General features: G+C 41.6%; 1 protein-coding gene across 1 annotated transcript in view; it reads left to right on the top strand.

Annotated features, from left to right (window-relative positions):
• The window catches only part of SCG3 (secretogranin III), a 40,604-nt gene extending 28,907 nt beyond the window's left edge, over nt 1-11,697 (top strand). The window contains exons 11-12 of the mRNA XM_070422844.1: nt 6,026-6,106; nt 11,390-11,697. Of these exons, the coding sequence (XP_070278945.1) occupies nt 6,026-6,106; nt 11,390-11,508 (200 nt within the window). The 3' untranslated portion in view covers nt 11,509-11,697. The remainder of the gene's footprint in view (nt 1-6,025; nt 6,107-11,389) is intronic.
• The last annotated feature ends 5,238 nt before the right edge of the window (nt 11,698-16,935 follow it).

Here is a 16,935-nt window from a genome sequence, read left to right as displayed (position 1 = left end):
AAACGTTATAAGACCATAAACTCATTCCAGTGATATCATTTGTCAAGTTTATGGCCATATAATGAAATTGACTTTAAAAAGTGATCTCTAATATACCTTTCACTTAAATATCCTATCATTTCCATATCTTTACCGAAGCCAGAAAGAGAAGGTAACCTATTTAATTAATAAATTGATAAATTGACTAACTCATGTAGATGTTTTTATTTTTAAAGCAACATAAGAGGAGAAAAGGCATGCCTTTATTCAAGCCCCAAGGCATTCTTCTAGAAATGTCCAAAAATAGAGAGTCCTGTCTTCTCCCCTGTGAGTCAGCAAGAGTGCTCAGAGCTACACACAAGCACAGAGACCTACCACCAACACAGGTTTTTCAAGGATAGAAAAGGAGAAATTCTTCCCATATTTAGAAACCATGAATCATCTTTTTAGGATTCACCTCTTAATTTACAAATAAGTAAGCCAAGGCCCAGGAGATGAAGTGACTCGCCCAAGATCTCATAACCACAGACTGGCAGAGCTGGGCCTTGAACTCATGTCCCCTGACCCCCATTCAGTACTCATCCCAGGATTCCATGCTGTTTATATGGGGCATATGAAATATCATCATTGTGCAGAAATTCTTGAGTTGAATGGCTCTAGGGCCCATGTTGACATCCATGATACCAGTACCAGTTGCTTTGCTTAATGCAGTTCAAAATTGTAATCATATCATCTTTCCTGTAAGAATTTTAAGCATCATCGATTAAACTTAATTTTCATATACACTCTTTTAAAAGATCTAATATCTTTAGTACATCCAGTATTTAATAGGTTAACTCTATTGATTTCTACAATTTTTTGAGGGGATACAGATCAGGATAACATATCAGGGTCGGGACAAATTCCCATATAAAAAAGGATATTTCTTTTGCAGTGCTGAAAACCAGAACAGCCAGAAAAGCGGGGTTGCCTCTTGACTCTGGCCCTCTTCCCATCTGCTCCAGCATATGTTTTCAGGCTTGTGCCATATTACCTCAGCCATGAGCTATTTTTTTCCACAGGAAGCTGAAATCAATTTGAAAAAAAAACCAACAAAACAGTCCAACTTTCTAAAGTGGACTCTCATGGGCTTTCAGTGCACACTGTGTAAATAAAAGATTTGCTTACGGCTCCTGGAAGGGAAAATGTAAATAGGAACCAGCTGCTTCTCTCCACAAGCAGAGGAACACCTGATTTCATTTCCGTCATTGCCGTGCTCCTGTGAACGTGTGGAGGCCCAATACCAGTGGCCGTGGTTCCCAAACTTTACTCCATATGGGAATCACCCCAGGATTGTTAGTAAAAGGAAAAACAAAAAATGATGCTTGGTCCCTACCCCCAGATGCTCTGACTTAATTGGGATAGGGAAGGAAGGACCTGGACATCGGGATTTTTGAAAGTTCACCAAAGTGATTCTAATGTGCAGCTGAGTTTGAGAACCATGCCTTATTGGTCTAAAAGGTGGATTTTACCAAGCTCCACTCAGTTCATTCCAGAGGCTCATTCCAGTTCAAGACTAGGCTCTGACGCTTACCCAGCTGTGTCTCCACAGGCATGTCACCTAACTTCTCTGAGCCCTAGTTCCCTCATGAGTAAAATGGGAGTAATAATGTTTATTTCCTAGAGCTCTGTGAAGATTAAATGACATATGGATATAGTTTGTTTAGCACATTCGTAGGTGTTTAAAAATGTTTCTGATATAACCATCATTTAAATTCAGAATTCATTAAATTTCAAGTCTTTCAAATAAAGTTTATTTTTTTGTAAAAAAGAAAAGACTATAAATACCATTTATATTTTTAAAATTGTATTTAGTTTTGATTCCATGCTCACCAAGCAATTTTCTGACTCTAATTTGGCTACTATATAAAGAGCTTTTATCCACTCACCATTCCACTAATATTTATTGAGAGTCCGGCTTTATTCTAGGCATGGGAGTATATCAGCAAACAGGAACTATTTCTAAGGGAGGAAGACAAACAATAAACTTAAATAAATTATATGATATGGTAGAAAGTGATGTGCTTTGGATAAAAATAAAGCAGGAAAGGGAGGGTGATGGGGGGTTCTATTAAATTAGAGAAACTTCCTAATTATATTTGTTCTGATCCACAAGATAGTTGTTTTTTTAATGGATTGCAGTCTAGTTGCCTTTAAGCTGCAGGAAACTCACTCTCTGTTAATGTCAATATAGTGAATAAAATTACTTCCCATGCATTTCATAAACTCATCATCATTTTTATATAGGTAATTGGTTCCTGAGCAAAAAAGCAACCTAAAAAGATAATGTTGAATTCCCTATTTCAGATAGTCCATGTTCAAAATGCCTTTTCTAACTGAATTCATTTGAAATAGGGAAGTGTTTTTATGTTACCAAATCCAGTTGACCTTCTCAGCCAGCTGGCACTAGACAGTGAAAATCTCTATATTCATTGTGCTGTAATTGAATAATATCAGCAAGGGGGGTATGAGTCTTTCACATGCTCTAATGTTCATGAGAACAAGGCACTGAAATCAAGGCTCTCCCTACATAGGCAACTGAAGCAAATAGAGGCTAAAAATTGCAGATCTCTTCTCGTATCCACTGTTTGAACAATAGTTTCTCTGTGTTTCTTTGGGGACCAAATAACATGGAGCCCCAGTGGTGAGGCAGGAGTGGGCTTACAAGACAAGGAAGAAAGATTCTCAGGAAGTCATTTAGGTAAATGCAATAGTGGAAATTGGAATATTGTTAAATCTTTTTCTTTCTTTTTGTTAATCACGTTGTAGTTTTTTAATTTCTACAGCCTAGAACTCAGAGGTCAGATATATTTTAGGTCCTTATAGGTGCCCCACAAGGCATCTGCACTTTTCTTTTTTAATTCTTTAATATTTTTCAATTACAGTTTACATTCAACAATGTTTTGTATTAGTTTCAGATGATGTTAGACAACCATATACTTTGCAAAGTGTTCCCCCTGATATTTCCAGTACCCACCTGGCACCATAGATAGTTATTGAAATATTATGGACTATATTCCCCTACTGTACTTTACATCCCCATGCATAGTTTGTAACTACCAATCTGTACTTCTCAATCCCTTCCCTTTTTTCACCAAGTCTCCCAAACCCCTCCCCTCTGTCAACCATTAGTCTGTTCTCTGTATCTATGAGTCTATTCTGTTTGGAACATTGTCAGATTTTTTTAATTGAACTTATTGGAGTGACATTGGTTAATGAAATTATATTAGGTTTCAAGTGTACAATTCTACGATACATCATCTGCATATTGTATTGTGTGTCTACCACTCCAAGTCAAGTTTCCTTCCATCACCATTTACCCTCCTGTTTTCCCTCCCTCATCTCCCTTTCCCTCTGGTAATTACCATACTGTTGTCAGTTATGAATTGTTTGGGTTTCTTTTGTTTTGTTCTGTTTTTGCTTAATCCCTTTACCTTTTTCACTCAGCCCCCCAACCTCCCTCTCCGTATCTCTGAGTCTGTTTCTATTTTGTTTGTTAGTTTATTTTGTTCATTAGATTCCACATATAAGTGTAAATCATATGGTACCTGTCTCTCTCTGACTGGCTTATTCCCCTTAGCATAGTGCTCTCCAGGTCTATCCAAGCTGTTGCATAAGGTACTATTTCCTTCTTTTTTACAGTGAGTATTCCATTGTGTACATGTACCACCCCAGAACCACACAACTTAGTCTGTCCCAGATTCTTCCCATTTTTAGGCAGTGTGGAGCCACCAGCAGTTGAGAAGGTGGGGCTTCCAGGAGCCCGGAGAATGGGGTATCTGATCTTCCATGAGGGGAAGGCACCAATCAGGTTCACAGGAAAGTGGGGGGAATGGCCCCTACCCTGAAGCCACATAACTCAGTCACTGACACCCTGAGTCTACCCTGAACTGACTCCTCAGCAGAGTGTGAGCTCTGCAGGGTGCGGACAGGGAGTCCAAGGGTGGGGCTATTGCATTCCCCCAGGCTGATGCCATGTGGAAGGGAGTGGGGCATCTGGGGTGAGGGACGATGACTCAGCACAGGATCTTGGTGGCTATCCCTTCAGCTCTCTCCCCAGAGTCACAAGCCCCAGTCTCTCCTCACACGATTCTAGTCTGCTCTGCCAGAGCCTATGGTGAGAGTGGCTGTGAACAAGATTTTGTGTGCTGGTCCCTTACAAGGATGCCTGGATTTCTAGTAGACTTCCGTCTCTCCCTGGCAGATGGAGTCCCTGCTGATTGCCATAGCCAGATGTTATGTGGGCACCTCTTCCTGGCATTGTTCCTCTGGGCAGTGAGCCCAGCTTGGGGTTGAGACCCCACATTTCTCAGAGGGAACCTTTGAAGCTTAGATATCCCTCCAAGATCTCAGATACTGTCCCATGCAAGTGGGACCGGCCACCAGTCCTTTTCAAGTCTCTGGCCTTTCTACCAGTCTCCATGTGGCCTCTTCTGTAAATCCTTAGTTATAAGACTTCTGTTTAGCTAGTCTTCAGATGGCTATTCAGGTTGATTGCTCTATATTTTAGTTGTAATTCCAGTTTGGGACTGGGAGGAGGTAAGTATAACATCCACCTACTCCGCCACCATCTTGGATCCTCAGAACACTGTCAAATCTTAAGGCAGTGTTATTGTTCATGGTCTGTAGTCAGATGTAGCCATGTTCAAACCTGGATCTACTACTTACTAGCCATGTGATCTTCAGCATATCACTTTTATCTGCCTATGCCTTTGTTTCTTTATCTGTAAAATGGGGATGAAATAGGAGTGCCTCGAAAGGTTGTTGTGAAGAATAAAAGAGGTAATGCATTTTGGTGCACAATGTACAGCCCCTGGCACATAAAAAGCACTCAGTACAGGTACTTCAAAAAGTCTGGGTAGTAGACTAGAGGATATAGGGCTCAAAAGGGGCTCAGAGTAGGTGGTCACCACACTAAGCCTTGGTGTTCATTCCTTTTGCAGAGGCCCTGCACTTTGAAAACCTTTTTTCTTAGGCCATCAGAACTCTCCAGACCACCCCCCCCCATCCCCCCACCCCCCGTCTCTTAGTATAGACACTCTGAGCATTAGGGACCTCACTTTCTTAAGGGGATGGTTGATTTCTTTGAGACAAAACAAGGATACATCGGTGTTCATGTCTGAATGCAGGTGCAATCTTTCAAAATTGTGCAGGTAACAGACACTTGGCAAGATCAAAACCCAAATTCCAGCTCTGTTATTTCCTGTGTGTCCTCAGCCAAGTCACTCAGCCTCTCTGTGCCTTAGTTTCCTCATCTCTAAGTTGATGATAATACCGATTTGTAGGCAACAAGACACTTAAATGCAATGCCATCAAACAGCAGTTGATGTGTGGTATTCTCCCGCCACGGTTGAGGCCCATCAGAGAATGGTTTACATCCCGGGGAGTTTTACTAGAATAAATTATAAGGCTCACCATCCAAACCTTGAAATGAGTTTTGGACTGCCCTCTTTACCTGAGTTTCTACATACTCCCTATCAGAATTGAGCTGAAGACTTGCATAACAGCTTACATAAGCCACACACTTGGGCTTACTTAACATCACTTAGTGATGGATTCTTTTAAATATCTGCCACTCTGATTCAGGTCTTGACCTGACAAGTCTCCTAGGTTTAGAAGAACCATCCATAACCATAAACAACTCAATCTATGAATTATAGGGACCCACCTATCCAGCAAATTGAAATCAAAACTCTGCCAGAACGTCAAACTATAGTTATTTGTGTAGGGGGAGAATGGCTTCTTGATACTTACCAGCTTGGTCCTGCCTCCTAGAATTTTATCCCCATCCACTCTCCTTGACAGCCTGTCCCCCCAACACACACACACACACACACACACACACACACACACACACACGGATGTACACTACCTCATTAGGGATACCACCACACAAGTGCTCGATAATTTCAATATTTTGTCTATGGTTTTTACACGTAGTGTGGTCTTTAAAAAGAGATGCACTGATATCGTGTGAGGGTTTGATATGATTCTCTTGCCTTTCCAGGGAAAACAGAAGCCTATTTGGAAGCCATAAGAAAAAATATTGAATGGCTGAAGAAACACAACACAAAAGGAAATAAAGAAGGTAAGCCTTTTAGTGTGGTTATAAACTGCAAACTTCACCCATTTGCCAGGGGCTGTTGTTAAATAAACATTCCCACAATCAAATTAGGCTGACGTGTCCTCTCAGAGCCCAGAGAGATTCTAGCACTTCTCGGATGCAGAGGGAACTTCCATTTCTCTTATTTTTCAAACCAGCCTTTCAAACAAAGGCATTCCCCCCCCCCCTTTATTTTATAATGGAAAAAAGTCAAACAAAAGTAGGGAGAATAACATAATGAATCCCCATGTGTCCATCACCCACTTTGCCAATCTTGTTTTGTCTACTCCCCCTCCTTTCTTGGAGAATTTTAAACAGAGGCATTTTCTGAGCACGTGTTAGGTGCACTCGGAAGTCACTCACTCACTTAAAACACGAATCTAACTGGGCTCTGTTCTGAGTGCCAGAAATGAGAAGCACAGTAAATGCAGCACACCCGCCCCCAAGTTGCTCACAGCATCAGCAAAGCACAGCTGGCCCTGTGGGTGCCATCACAGACAGGCATGGTGGTGCAAAGGAGGGTGAGAAAGGGGCACAGAGACAGAGATCACTGGGAGGAAGGGCTGTGAAAAAGGCTCCACTGGAAAGGCAAGTGAGGAGAGATGGAGACAGAAGGAGCACTGGGTGCCAAGACATGACGGGACAAACGAGAGTGATGCGTTCTGGGAACTGGAGCTATTCAGTTTTTTCAGGAACACTGGGTGTCTATGGGGCGGACCAGCAGACAGGGCTGGGAACGTGGGCAGGTCAGGAACATGCTTGGCCACCTTGCAAAGGAGGCTTGTTTAGCCAGGGGAACCTAAGTTAGGGCTTACTTAAGCCCTGAGAACTCAGTTACTAGTAAGAATTGAGAAATCTATCGGGCATGTAGTGTGGTTACAGATTGAAAAAATAAGATCCCAGAAGACTGGAGAGAGAGCTAGGAGATAAGGATCAAGAGCAGAAATGACGGGGCTTAAACCAGGGCAGGCAGAGGAAATAAAGAAGGGAGAAACCTGAGAGCTATGTCAAGTGAGAAAAGTCCAGTATGATTCCCAGGTGTCTAGACAGAGCAGTTGCAAAGTGATGCTTTTAAAATGAGACGAGCGGCGCTTCTCGAACCTTATAGTGCATTCAAAACACATGCAGAGCTTCTACATATGCTGATGCCCAGGGGGCACCAGTAAATAAAAAACTTGAGGGGCAGGACCCAGGCATCAATATTTTTTAACCCACCCCCCTCTTTCCACGGTGCAGTCAAGTTGGAGAACTGCTGAGATAGAGCCCAGCAGGAGGAAGGCATGTTTTCAGCCCCTTGTTAGCCCGTGGTATCGTAAGTTGAGCAAGATGGAAACAATTATGAGGTCTTCACACATTTTCATTTTATTTGGCTCAACATAATGTGAATTTCCAGGCTGTCAGTTCCATTAAAATTCACATGAACTGTAATTCATCAAATCTGTCATTGATTTGGGAAATGCACCATTGTGCAATGCACCAGTAAGGAAGAAAAAGCATAGCATGCTATCAGTGACTGCGAAGACTTGAAAATAAAAACGTTTCTCTTAGGATCAGTGCAATACCATAGGGGCCAAAGTGCATTCCGAGACCAATGTAAATTACATGGTCCAACAATTTGGACTATTTATGTGATTTCTTTCACTGATGAACATATGAATCAGACTCCTGGTCCTACCCAGCAACATCCTGCAATTCAATCTTTTACTTCAAGAAACAACCAACCTAGTAAAGCATGGAACTCTGGTGCTGGCATATGGAAGGCTCTGTGAGCAAACTGAGAACCACAGGGTTGAGTCTGACGTTTCCTTCTGCCTGCAGGAGGGGAGGGGACATGCAATACACCCTCCTGCAGGCAGAAGCAGAGAGCTTTTTTCCACTGCTTCAGGTATGCTCAGCTAGATCATCTCTCAGAGCCTGCGAGGGTCTGGCCCTGGGCCATGTAGGGGCTGCAGCTGTGTGAGAGGGAGTCTTGCTACACTATTAGCTCCGACTTCCTTAACTTCTGCTCATGCCCTTTGTTTGGCAGGGACCTGAGGGGCCTGAATCTCCTTTCTAAATCCAGGAGAGAAAGGTCCATGTGATGTGACCGTAGGGATGATGGTAGAACTGAATGCAGCCTTTTTTATAAAAGTGCGATTTGTAAATCACAGCACTAGCTCTTTTGTGCATAACAACCTTAAATCCTCTGTTAAGATGAGCGAGGTGGGCACTGACTGTGTACTCTCGCAACCAGCTGCTGGCCTTTCCCCCACACCAGACTGGCTTTCCCGGCACAGGGTGATAGCTATGTCATAAGGATACAGTTCTTCCACTTCAACACGGCGCAGTAGTTTCCCGTCTGCCCATTCAAATCACCTGGACCTCTTCACATCTGTCCTTGGGAGTCTGCCTTTGTCTCACTAAAGCTGTTGATCCTGCAACTGAGTCTGAAGGGTATTAATGTGAACCAGTGAGTGAACTAGGAATCAGCCAGCGAGGCGAGGTGCACACAAAATGTACGGTCAGCTTGGTTCTCTAGTTTGTGCCTGAGAGAAAAGGAAAGTCAAACAACAACAACAACAACAAACCCAAGCATGTACTGAACGTTTGTTCTGCACCAATTAGATGCTTTACCTTCACGATTAAAGACCGCAGAGTGGTCAAAGCAGTGACTACAGACTGACCTGTTTCAGAACCTGAGTCTCCCAGGGCCCGACCATGTGACTAACCTCCTCTGTCCTGTTTCTCCGCCTCTGAAACGGGAATACTAATGCTGACCTCATGGAGTTTTGTGAGGAGCGGATCAGATGACAGTTGTAAAGAGCTCAATGCCCAGAGTTCTCTCTGTAACCCTCAAGGCTGTGCCCTAGTGGGGAGCAAATGCTCTCCCCAGTGGAAACAAGCTCTCTCTAAGCCTCTGCTCATCTTGACATGATAAATACCTGGTGCTGGTAGAGAGGTCTTTCAGGCTTAGATTTGGGGTGGGGTTTTTTATGGATTTTTTTTTTCATGCAGGGTCTTAAAGATGCCCAAGGGACCCAAGGTAGCTAAAGGGGCTGTGAGTTTTGTACCCCATTCTCTCCTTTACAAATTGAAAGAAGGCAGGGCTCTGGTCCAGAGCCTGCCAGCTGCCAAGATGAATGGCACTGTCTTCACAATCCGGAGGCGTCTCCCAAGTACTGTATGGTATGGAAGACCGCCGTGCCCAACCATGAGGGATGTGTGTCATCAGTGTTGGTGACTCCAAAGGATGTATTGCATTTAGCCATTAACCATGGTGTTTCTGAAGAATATTAATGCTCACTGTATAAAGTTAAGTGAAAGGGGATAGTTATAAGTTTGTATATATACTGTGATCTCAATTCTGGGTTGAGATAGATATATTTGAAAATCTAAAAGGAAATAAAACAAAATACCAACTGTGGTTAGCTATGATTGATAGAATTCAGGTTATTTCAATTTTATTTTCATGATTTTATCTTTTTAAAAAATAAGCATATAATATTTAAAGAATAAAGGGAAGATGTGGTTTTCTTTTTAAGTCTTCAGAAAGGTGCCACAGGCAGCCTCCTTGCTTGGGGATCTCTTTGTTTTTGGTGGGTGGCTTGATGGTGTATATAGGTTTTTGTTTGTTCAGAGAAACCATAAAGAGGTTATGGTTTGGCTTTTTGCTCCATGTATACAATTCAAACAAGGTAATTCTTGTTTTATCAAGGTAATTCTTAATTTGGAATAAAAATGGAAAAGTCAGTTATCACCTCAACAGGGACTAACCAGTGTAACAAGTTCAAAAAGTCAAAACACCTGGCTCTGATTGTAACTTTTGCTACCTGTATGATCTTGAACTCAAGCTTAAGGATCTTCTTACCCCAACTGTGAGTCCTAAACTAGCAAAATCAGCACATCCTAGCAGCTTGTTCAAAATGCAGAGTCTGCTCCCAGCCAGGAAAAGCTAAAGGTGATCACTTCATAAGTTATATGAAGGAGTTCATCACCACCGAATCAGCACTTCAAGAAATGTTAAAGGGACTTTCTTCAGAAGAAGAAAAAAGATAAAAATGTGAACAATTAAATGTCCATAACTACACACCTATCATTAATTACTTAAAATGTAAATGGATTAAATGCCCCAATCAAAAGACATAGGGTGGCTGAATGGAGAAGAAAGCAAGACCCTTACATATGCTGCCTACAAGTGACTTTCTTCAGATTGAAAGACACAGAGACTGAAAGTAAAGGGATGGGAAAAGATACTTCAAATAGAAATGAAAAAAAAAAGGGCTGGGGTAGCAATACTTATATCAGACTATCAGACAAAATACATTTTAAAACAAAGGCTATACTAAGAGACAAAGAAGGACATTTCATATACAATAGCCAAAAAATGAAAACAACCTAAGTGTCCATCAATAGACAATTGGATAAAGAAAAGGTGGTACATATATATACACATATATGCAATGAAATATTACTCGGCCTAAAAAAGAGAATGAAATCTTATCTTTTGCACCAATATGGATGGACCTAGAAGTTATTATGTTAAGTGAACTAGGTCAGACAGTGAAAGACAAATACTATATTATTTCACCAAAACCAAAAAAAAGAACAACAATCAAAATAAATAAACTTGTAAATACACAGAACAAATGGATGGTTGCCAGATGGAAGGCTGTTAGGTGGCTGGATGAAAAAGGTGAGGGAATTAAAAAGTACGAATTGGCAGTTTCAAAATAGTCACTGGGATGTACAGCTTAGGGAATATAGTCAAATAACATTGTAATAACTATGTATGGTGCTGAGTGGATACTAGACTTATCAGGGTTGATCACTTCATAAGTTATATTAATGCCTAATCACTATGCGGACATCTGAAACTAATACAATATTGAATGTCAACTGAAATTGAAAATTTTTAAAAATTAATTTAAAAAAAAAAGCAGAATCTGGGGCCCCACCTTAGAGCAACTGAATGCAAATCTGCAACTTCCCAGGAGCCCCAGGTGATTGGTACAAACAGTCAGGGTGTGAAGCACTGGCCTCCAAGCCCGTTCACTCTGTGGTCAGATGAGGGTGGTACTCCTGACCTGATCACCCAGTAGGTGTGATGCTGGAGAGCAGATGAGCTAATACATACACATGGTTTTAAACTGCAAACCTCTGCACAAATGCCAAGACCTAAAATGCCTTCCGATGTGAAAGACAGGGATGGCTGTGGTGGTGGTATACAAAACGCGTCTCGGTTAATGGTGATTACTATAATGGGATTGCTCTTTCCATGATATTTTCCAGATTATGACCTTTCGAAGATGAAGGACTTCATCAACCAACAAACGGAAGCTTATGTGGAGAAAGGCATCCTTGATAAAGAAGAAGCCGATGCCATCAAGCGTATTTACAGCAGCCTGTAAAAATGGCAAAATGGCCCAGGAGTCTTTCCACTGTTTCAGAAGACATAATATAGCTTAAAACTCTCCTAATTTTGTGATTAAAGTCATTTTGACCCAAGGAGTGTTAGAAAGTGCTGGATTTATAGTAGATAAACTTTTAGAAGTGGTTAAGACATAGCTTTCTTGACATAAAAACTATCTGAAAAGTAACGTTGTAAGCTGAGATTTTGTATATAGAATCCTTACTTCCTTGTAGATTTACATTTTATAATCAGAGATGGGTTGCTTTGGAGAAGCCTGTGATGGACTGACCTTAAAACAACCTTTTTCCTACTGTGTCACACATATAAGCACCCCCTGAAGAAGTGGGGGTTCTGTTTCAAGGCATGCTGGTTACCAAAGCACCTCATAGCATATCTGTTACAAGATGTCCTTTTCACTACCAGTTCCCTTTTGGTTGAAATAAATTCACATTCCCTCAAAGCCTCTACAGCTTGAAGGAAGCTACCTGCTTTTTTTCTTTTATTTTTTTTAATAGGTAACTTTCTCTTATTTTAAATATGTTTTTATTGATTTGAAAGAGGAAGGAAGGAAAAGGGGGAGATAGAAACATCAATGAAAGAGAAACATCAACATCGATGGATTGATCAGCTGCCTCCTGCATGCCCTCTACTGGGGATCAAGCCCAAAACCCAGGCATGTGCCCTGACCAGGAATCGAACTGGCGACCTCCTGGTGCATGGGTCAACACTCAACTTCTGAACTACACTAGCCAGGCTGCCTTTTTTTTTTTTTTTTTTTTTTCCTTATGGCTCTTCCTGCTAGTTCTGTATCAGGCCGAATAGCATGAAAAGGAACCTGAAAAATGGGCATAGGATTTTCTGGATTTATTAACAAATTTCCCCCACTCTTAATATTTTCTATTAGTGAGTTTTAAGACATTGATTTTGTTTATTATAAGGAATAACTATAGCTCCAGTTGGTTTGGCTCAGTGGATAGGGCATTGGCCTATGGACTGAAGGGTCCCGGGTTCGATTCCAGTCAAGGGCACATGCCCAGGTTGCAGGCTCAATCCTTAGTAGGGGGCGTGCAGGAGGCAGCCAATCAATGATTCTCTCTCATTGTTGATGTTTCTATCTCTCCCATTCCCTTCCTCTCTGCAGTCAGTAAAAAAAAAAATTTTTTTTTAAATTTAAGAGAGATAACTATGTACTCTCCAGGCAGAAAATGAAGTCATACACACTATATAAAGTGAAGTAAAAATGTATGCCAGCTCTGAGTTTTCTAAACTGGATTTGATCCAAGCCAGGATTTCTCAGCAGAGAGCAAGAGGGCCGGACGGCGGGGTAGAAACAGAGATAAAAATCATTTCCTTCCCTGTGAACCATAGCTGGTTAGCTGAGGTTCCCTGGAGGAAAACAATATCAAACCTCTGGTCCCTGCAAATTCTCTTCCTCAGCCACCACCACAACTTGCCCAGGGTCCTCCTGAAATGTTAGTGGAGAATGTTCCCAAAGCAAAGAATGCTTTGAAAATGGGTTATGCGGCATAAATTACATATTTTTCTGTATATTTCAGTTGAAAATCATAAAAATCACATAATGCTTTGTGTAATAGCTGCCATTACTTTAAAAGGCCGTCTGATACTGGTCTTAAATGCCCCTCCTTCGCATCTACTTTTTGGTAAGGACTGGGAACTTAAGGGAAAATGGAAGAGGCTGTTTTCAGGGTAGGAGACCCCTTGCTGCTCCTCCCATCCTCTCTAGAGTTGCAAAAATAAAGAAAAACCAAAGTCTGGCATGCCAAAAAAACCTCAACTCTTTACGTAATCTATTCTAACTCTTTACTTACCAATACTCATTGGTAAGTGGTGAGAGGAAACTAAAAACACCTTTGCACAAACTACACTTGCCAAAGCATGATGAATCAGACTTGTTTTAATGTCATCCTTGGTAACGTGGCTGACTCTACTTCCCCCATGTCCTGTAGTCCAAATGGGCTGCTTCTACATCAGAGAGAAAAAACCTGCTGTGATGAAAGCATTTTACCTATTTGCTTTTCTGTAACTCGTCTAAATATCTGCAATATTTTTAAAAATAAGAAATTCGTGAGTTTATTGTAACTTTCTGAGCCCACAGACATTCATTAGCTCCTATTGATACCCAAGACAAAAGGGAGATCTTCAGTCCTGTTTTATAGGTAAGAAAACCGGTTTGCAAAACATAAACATGGGCACAAGATATGCTCAAACTCATATGGCCAAGGAGTGGTAAAGCTGAACCTAGAACCCAGGTTTCTTATCTCAGTCCATTCTTCCAGTGATTCCCCGTGCAGGCAAGGACCAAACAACGCCCGTCCAGGGCAATTTTACTGCAGCCACAATTCAAAGTTTTTAATAACTTGGAAAAGGAGAGAGATGTTTTGGCTAGAAATTACTAAGAGAGACCCTTACACAAAAATAAAATACTCAAAAAATTGTTTTTGCAATTGTGGTCTTAATTTTAATTTTCAGCTTATGTTATATCCTTTGGATAATGTTTTTGGATCTATGCATTTTGGGTTACTCTCACATTTCAGATAAGTTTATGTTGAACAGCATGATAACTTTACATTTTTTAAGTTCCTGGGCCTCCATAGAGGCCAGAGCTTTGTCTTATATACACAGCTGTTTTCCTTCATTCTTTTAGTTTTCTCCTCTTCCAACTAACTCCATATCATTCAGGTAATAGGATACAAGAAAACAGCAAAGCATGATCAAGAGATCACCCTCTATTACAGATGATAATAACATGAGAAAAAAAAACAAGAAATAAAAACAAGATGTTATCATTTTTAAAAATGAGGGGGAAAATGAGATTTCAGAAAAAAACAAACCACCAAAATACACCCGGCAGGTGTGGCTCAGTTGGTTTAGCATCATCCCAGACACCAAGAGGTCACTGGTTCAATTCCTAGTCAGGGCACAGGCCCAGGCTGCAGGCTCAGTCCCCAGGTGGGGGTGCGTACAGGAGGCAGCTGATCAATGTTTCTTTCTCGTGAATGTTTCTATCTCTTTCTCACTCTCCCTTCTTTCTCTAAAAAAAAAATAATAACAATAACCACACAAGGGATTATGTACATTGTGAACAAACAAGAAAATCAAGACAAGGACAAACAGCTACCATTTCCCATTCATGCCTCACGGGTTGGACACGTGCAACTCTGGTTTGGTGAGCTCTGATGCATTGGCACTTAAGGGCACAGTTTCGTGCTTAATGGAAGGAAGACCTAGAGGAGCAAGATGGAGAAGAAAGTCAGGAAAGAGAAAGGGGGAAAGATAAGAAATAAAGGTCCTTTTTGTCCCTCAAAAAGCAGATACCTTTTGGGATGTTGGGAAGGAATAAATATGAGGAATTTTGTGAAAGCTTAAAGATTTATTTAACCCAGCATTTGAATAGAAATTGAGACAAAATCATATTTAACTGTAAAGAATGTATTGCTTGAGAATCGAAGATGGCGGCATAGGTAAACACCGGAGACTGCTGCCGCAAACAACCACTTCAAAAATACAACTAAAATACGGAACGGACATCAACCAGAACCACAGGAAGGCTGGCTGAGGAGAGACTCTTCAACTAGAAGGAAAGAGAACAGCATACTGAAGCTCAGAAGAGGCGCAGTGTGGAAAATATAAAGGTACCGAGGTGCGCGCGCAAAGCGGGCTGGTGGCTGAGGGCGCGGTTGTCGTTTTCGGTCGGGAGTGAGTCTCAGACTCTGAGCTCCAGATCTGGGCCAGTCTCTAGGGACCCAGACTCAAACGGGAGAAGCGGGACTGTCTGGCTACGGTCCCTCTGAGGTTTGCAGCGGTTGCGGGGACAGAGAGGCAGAGCCCCTGGGGACGGACTGAGAGCAGCCATAACTGCTCCCTCCGCCCGCCCTGTTGAGCCCGCCCCGCCCAAGCCCTGCGCAGAGCCATTTGCCTGATCGCCTCAGGCAAAGGCTAGATTAGCACCTCCCCAGAGGACAGAAGTTTTCCACACAGCTGATTCTCACAGCCAGTCGGCCTGGTGGTCAAATCCCTCTAGTATTAACTACAACAATTAAGGCTTAACTAGAACAAGACTGCACACAAAGACCACAAGTGGGTACACCAAGAAAGCATAAAAGATGCGGAGACAAAAAAACATGACAGAAATGGAGGATATAGAGCTAAAAAACGCAATTTTGAGGGCTTGCAATAATGTGCTAGAAGCTGCCAATAAATTTGATGAGAGCCTCACGAAATCTAATGAGACCCTCGATGCTGTGATAAAGAACCAACTAGAAATTAAGCATACACTGACTGAAATAAAGAATATTATACAGACACCCAATAGCAGACCAGAGGAGCGCAAGAATCAAGTCAAAGATCTGAAATTCGAAGAAGCAAAAAACACCCAACCGGAAAAGCAAAATGAAAAAAAAATCCGAAAATACGAGGATAGTGTAAGGAGCCTCTGGGACAGCTTCAAGCGTACCAACATCAGAATTATAGGGGTGCCAGAAGATGAGAGACAGCAAGATATTGAAAACCTATTTGAAGAAATAATGGCAGAAAACTTCCCCCACCTGGTGAAAGAAATGGACTTACAGGTCCAAGAAGTGCAGAGAACCCCAAACAAAAGGAATCCAAAGAGGACCACACCAAGACACATCATCATTAAAATGCCAAGAGCAAAAGACAAAGAGAGAATCTTAAAAGCAGCAAGAGAAAGAGACTCAATTACCTACAGGGGAATACCCATACGACTGTCAGCTGATTTCTCAACAGAAACTTTGCAGGCCAGAAGGGAATGGCAAGAAATATTCAAAGTGCTGAATACCAAGAACCTACAACCAAGAGTACTTTATCCAGCAAAGCTATCATTCAGAATTGAAGGTCAGATAAAGAGCTTCACAGACAAGGAAAAGCTAAAGGAGTTCATCACCACTGAACCAGTATTATACGAAATACTGAAAGGTATCCTTTAAGAAGAGGAAGAAGAAAAAGGTAAAGATACAAATTGTGAACAACAAACATGCATCTATCAACAAGTGAATCTAAGAATCAAGTGAATAAATAATCTGATGTACAGAATGAACTGGTGATTATAATGAATCAGGGACATAGAAAGGGAATGGACTGACTATTCTTGAGGGGGGAAAGGGGAGTGGGAGATGCGGGAAGAGACTGGACAAAAATCGTGCACCTATGGATGAGGACAGTGGGTGGGGAGTGAGGGCGGAGGGTGGGGCGGGAACTGGAAGGAGGGGAGTTTTGGGGGGGGGGGGAGAAGAGGAACAAATGTAATCTGAACAATAAAGATGTAATTAAAAAAAAAAAAAGAATGTATTGCTTAAGGTTTCCTGCTGTAATCTATACGTATAATAAAAGTAAAACAATTAAAATTATAAAAGCCGAACCCTTCATTCAGTGACTACAAAACACT

Source organism: Myotis yumanensis, unplaced genomic scaffold (genome assembly GCF_028538775.1).
Source record: "Myotis yumanensis isolate MYYU_CA2020_CCGP unplaced genomic scaffold, mMyoYum1.0.hap1 SCAF_1, whole genome shotgun sequence".
Classification (NCBI taxonomy): Eukaryota; Metazoa; Chordata; class Mammalia; order Chiroptera; family Vespertilionidae; genus Myotis; species Myotis yumanensis.
The sequence above is the reverse complement of the archived record's forward strand: the minus strand, read 5'-3'. Positions and strand labels throughout refer to the sequence as shown.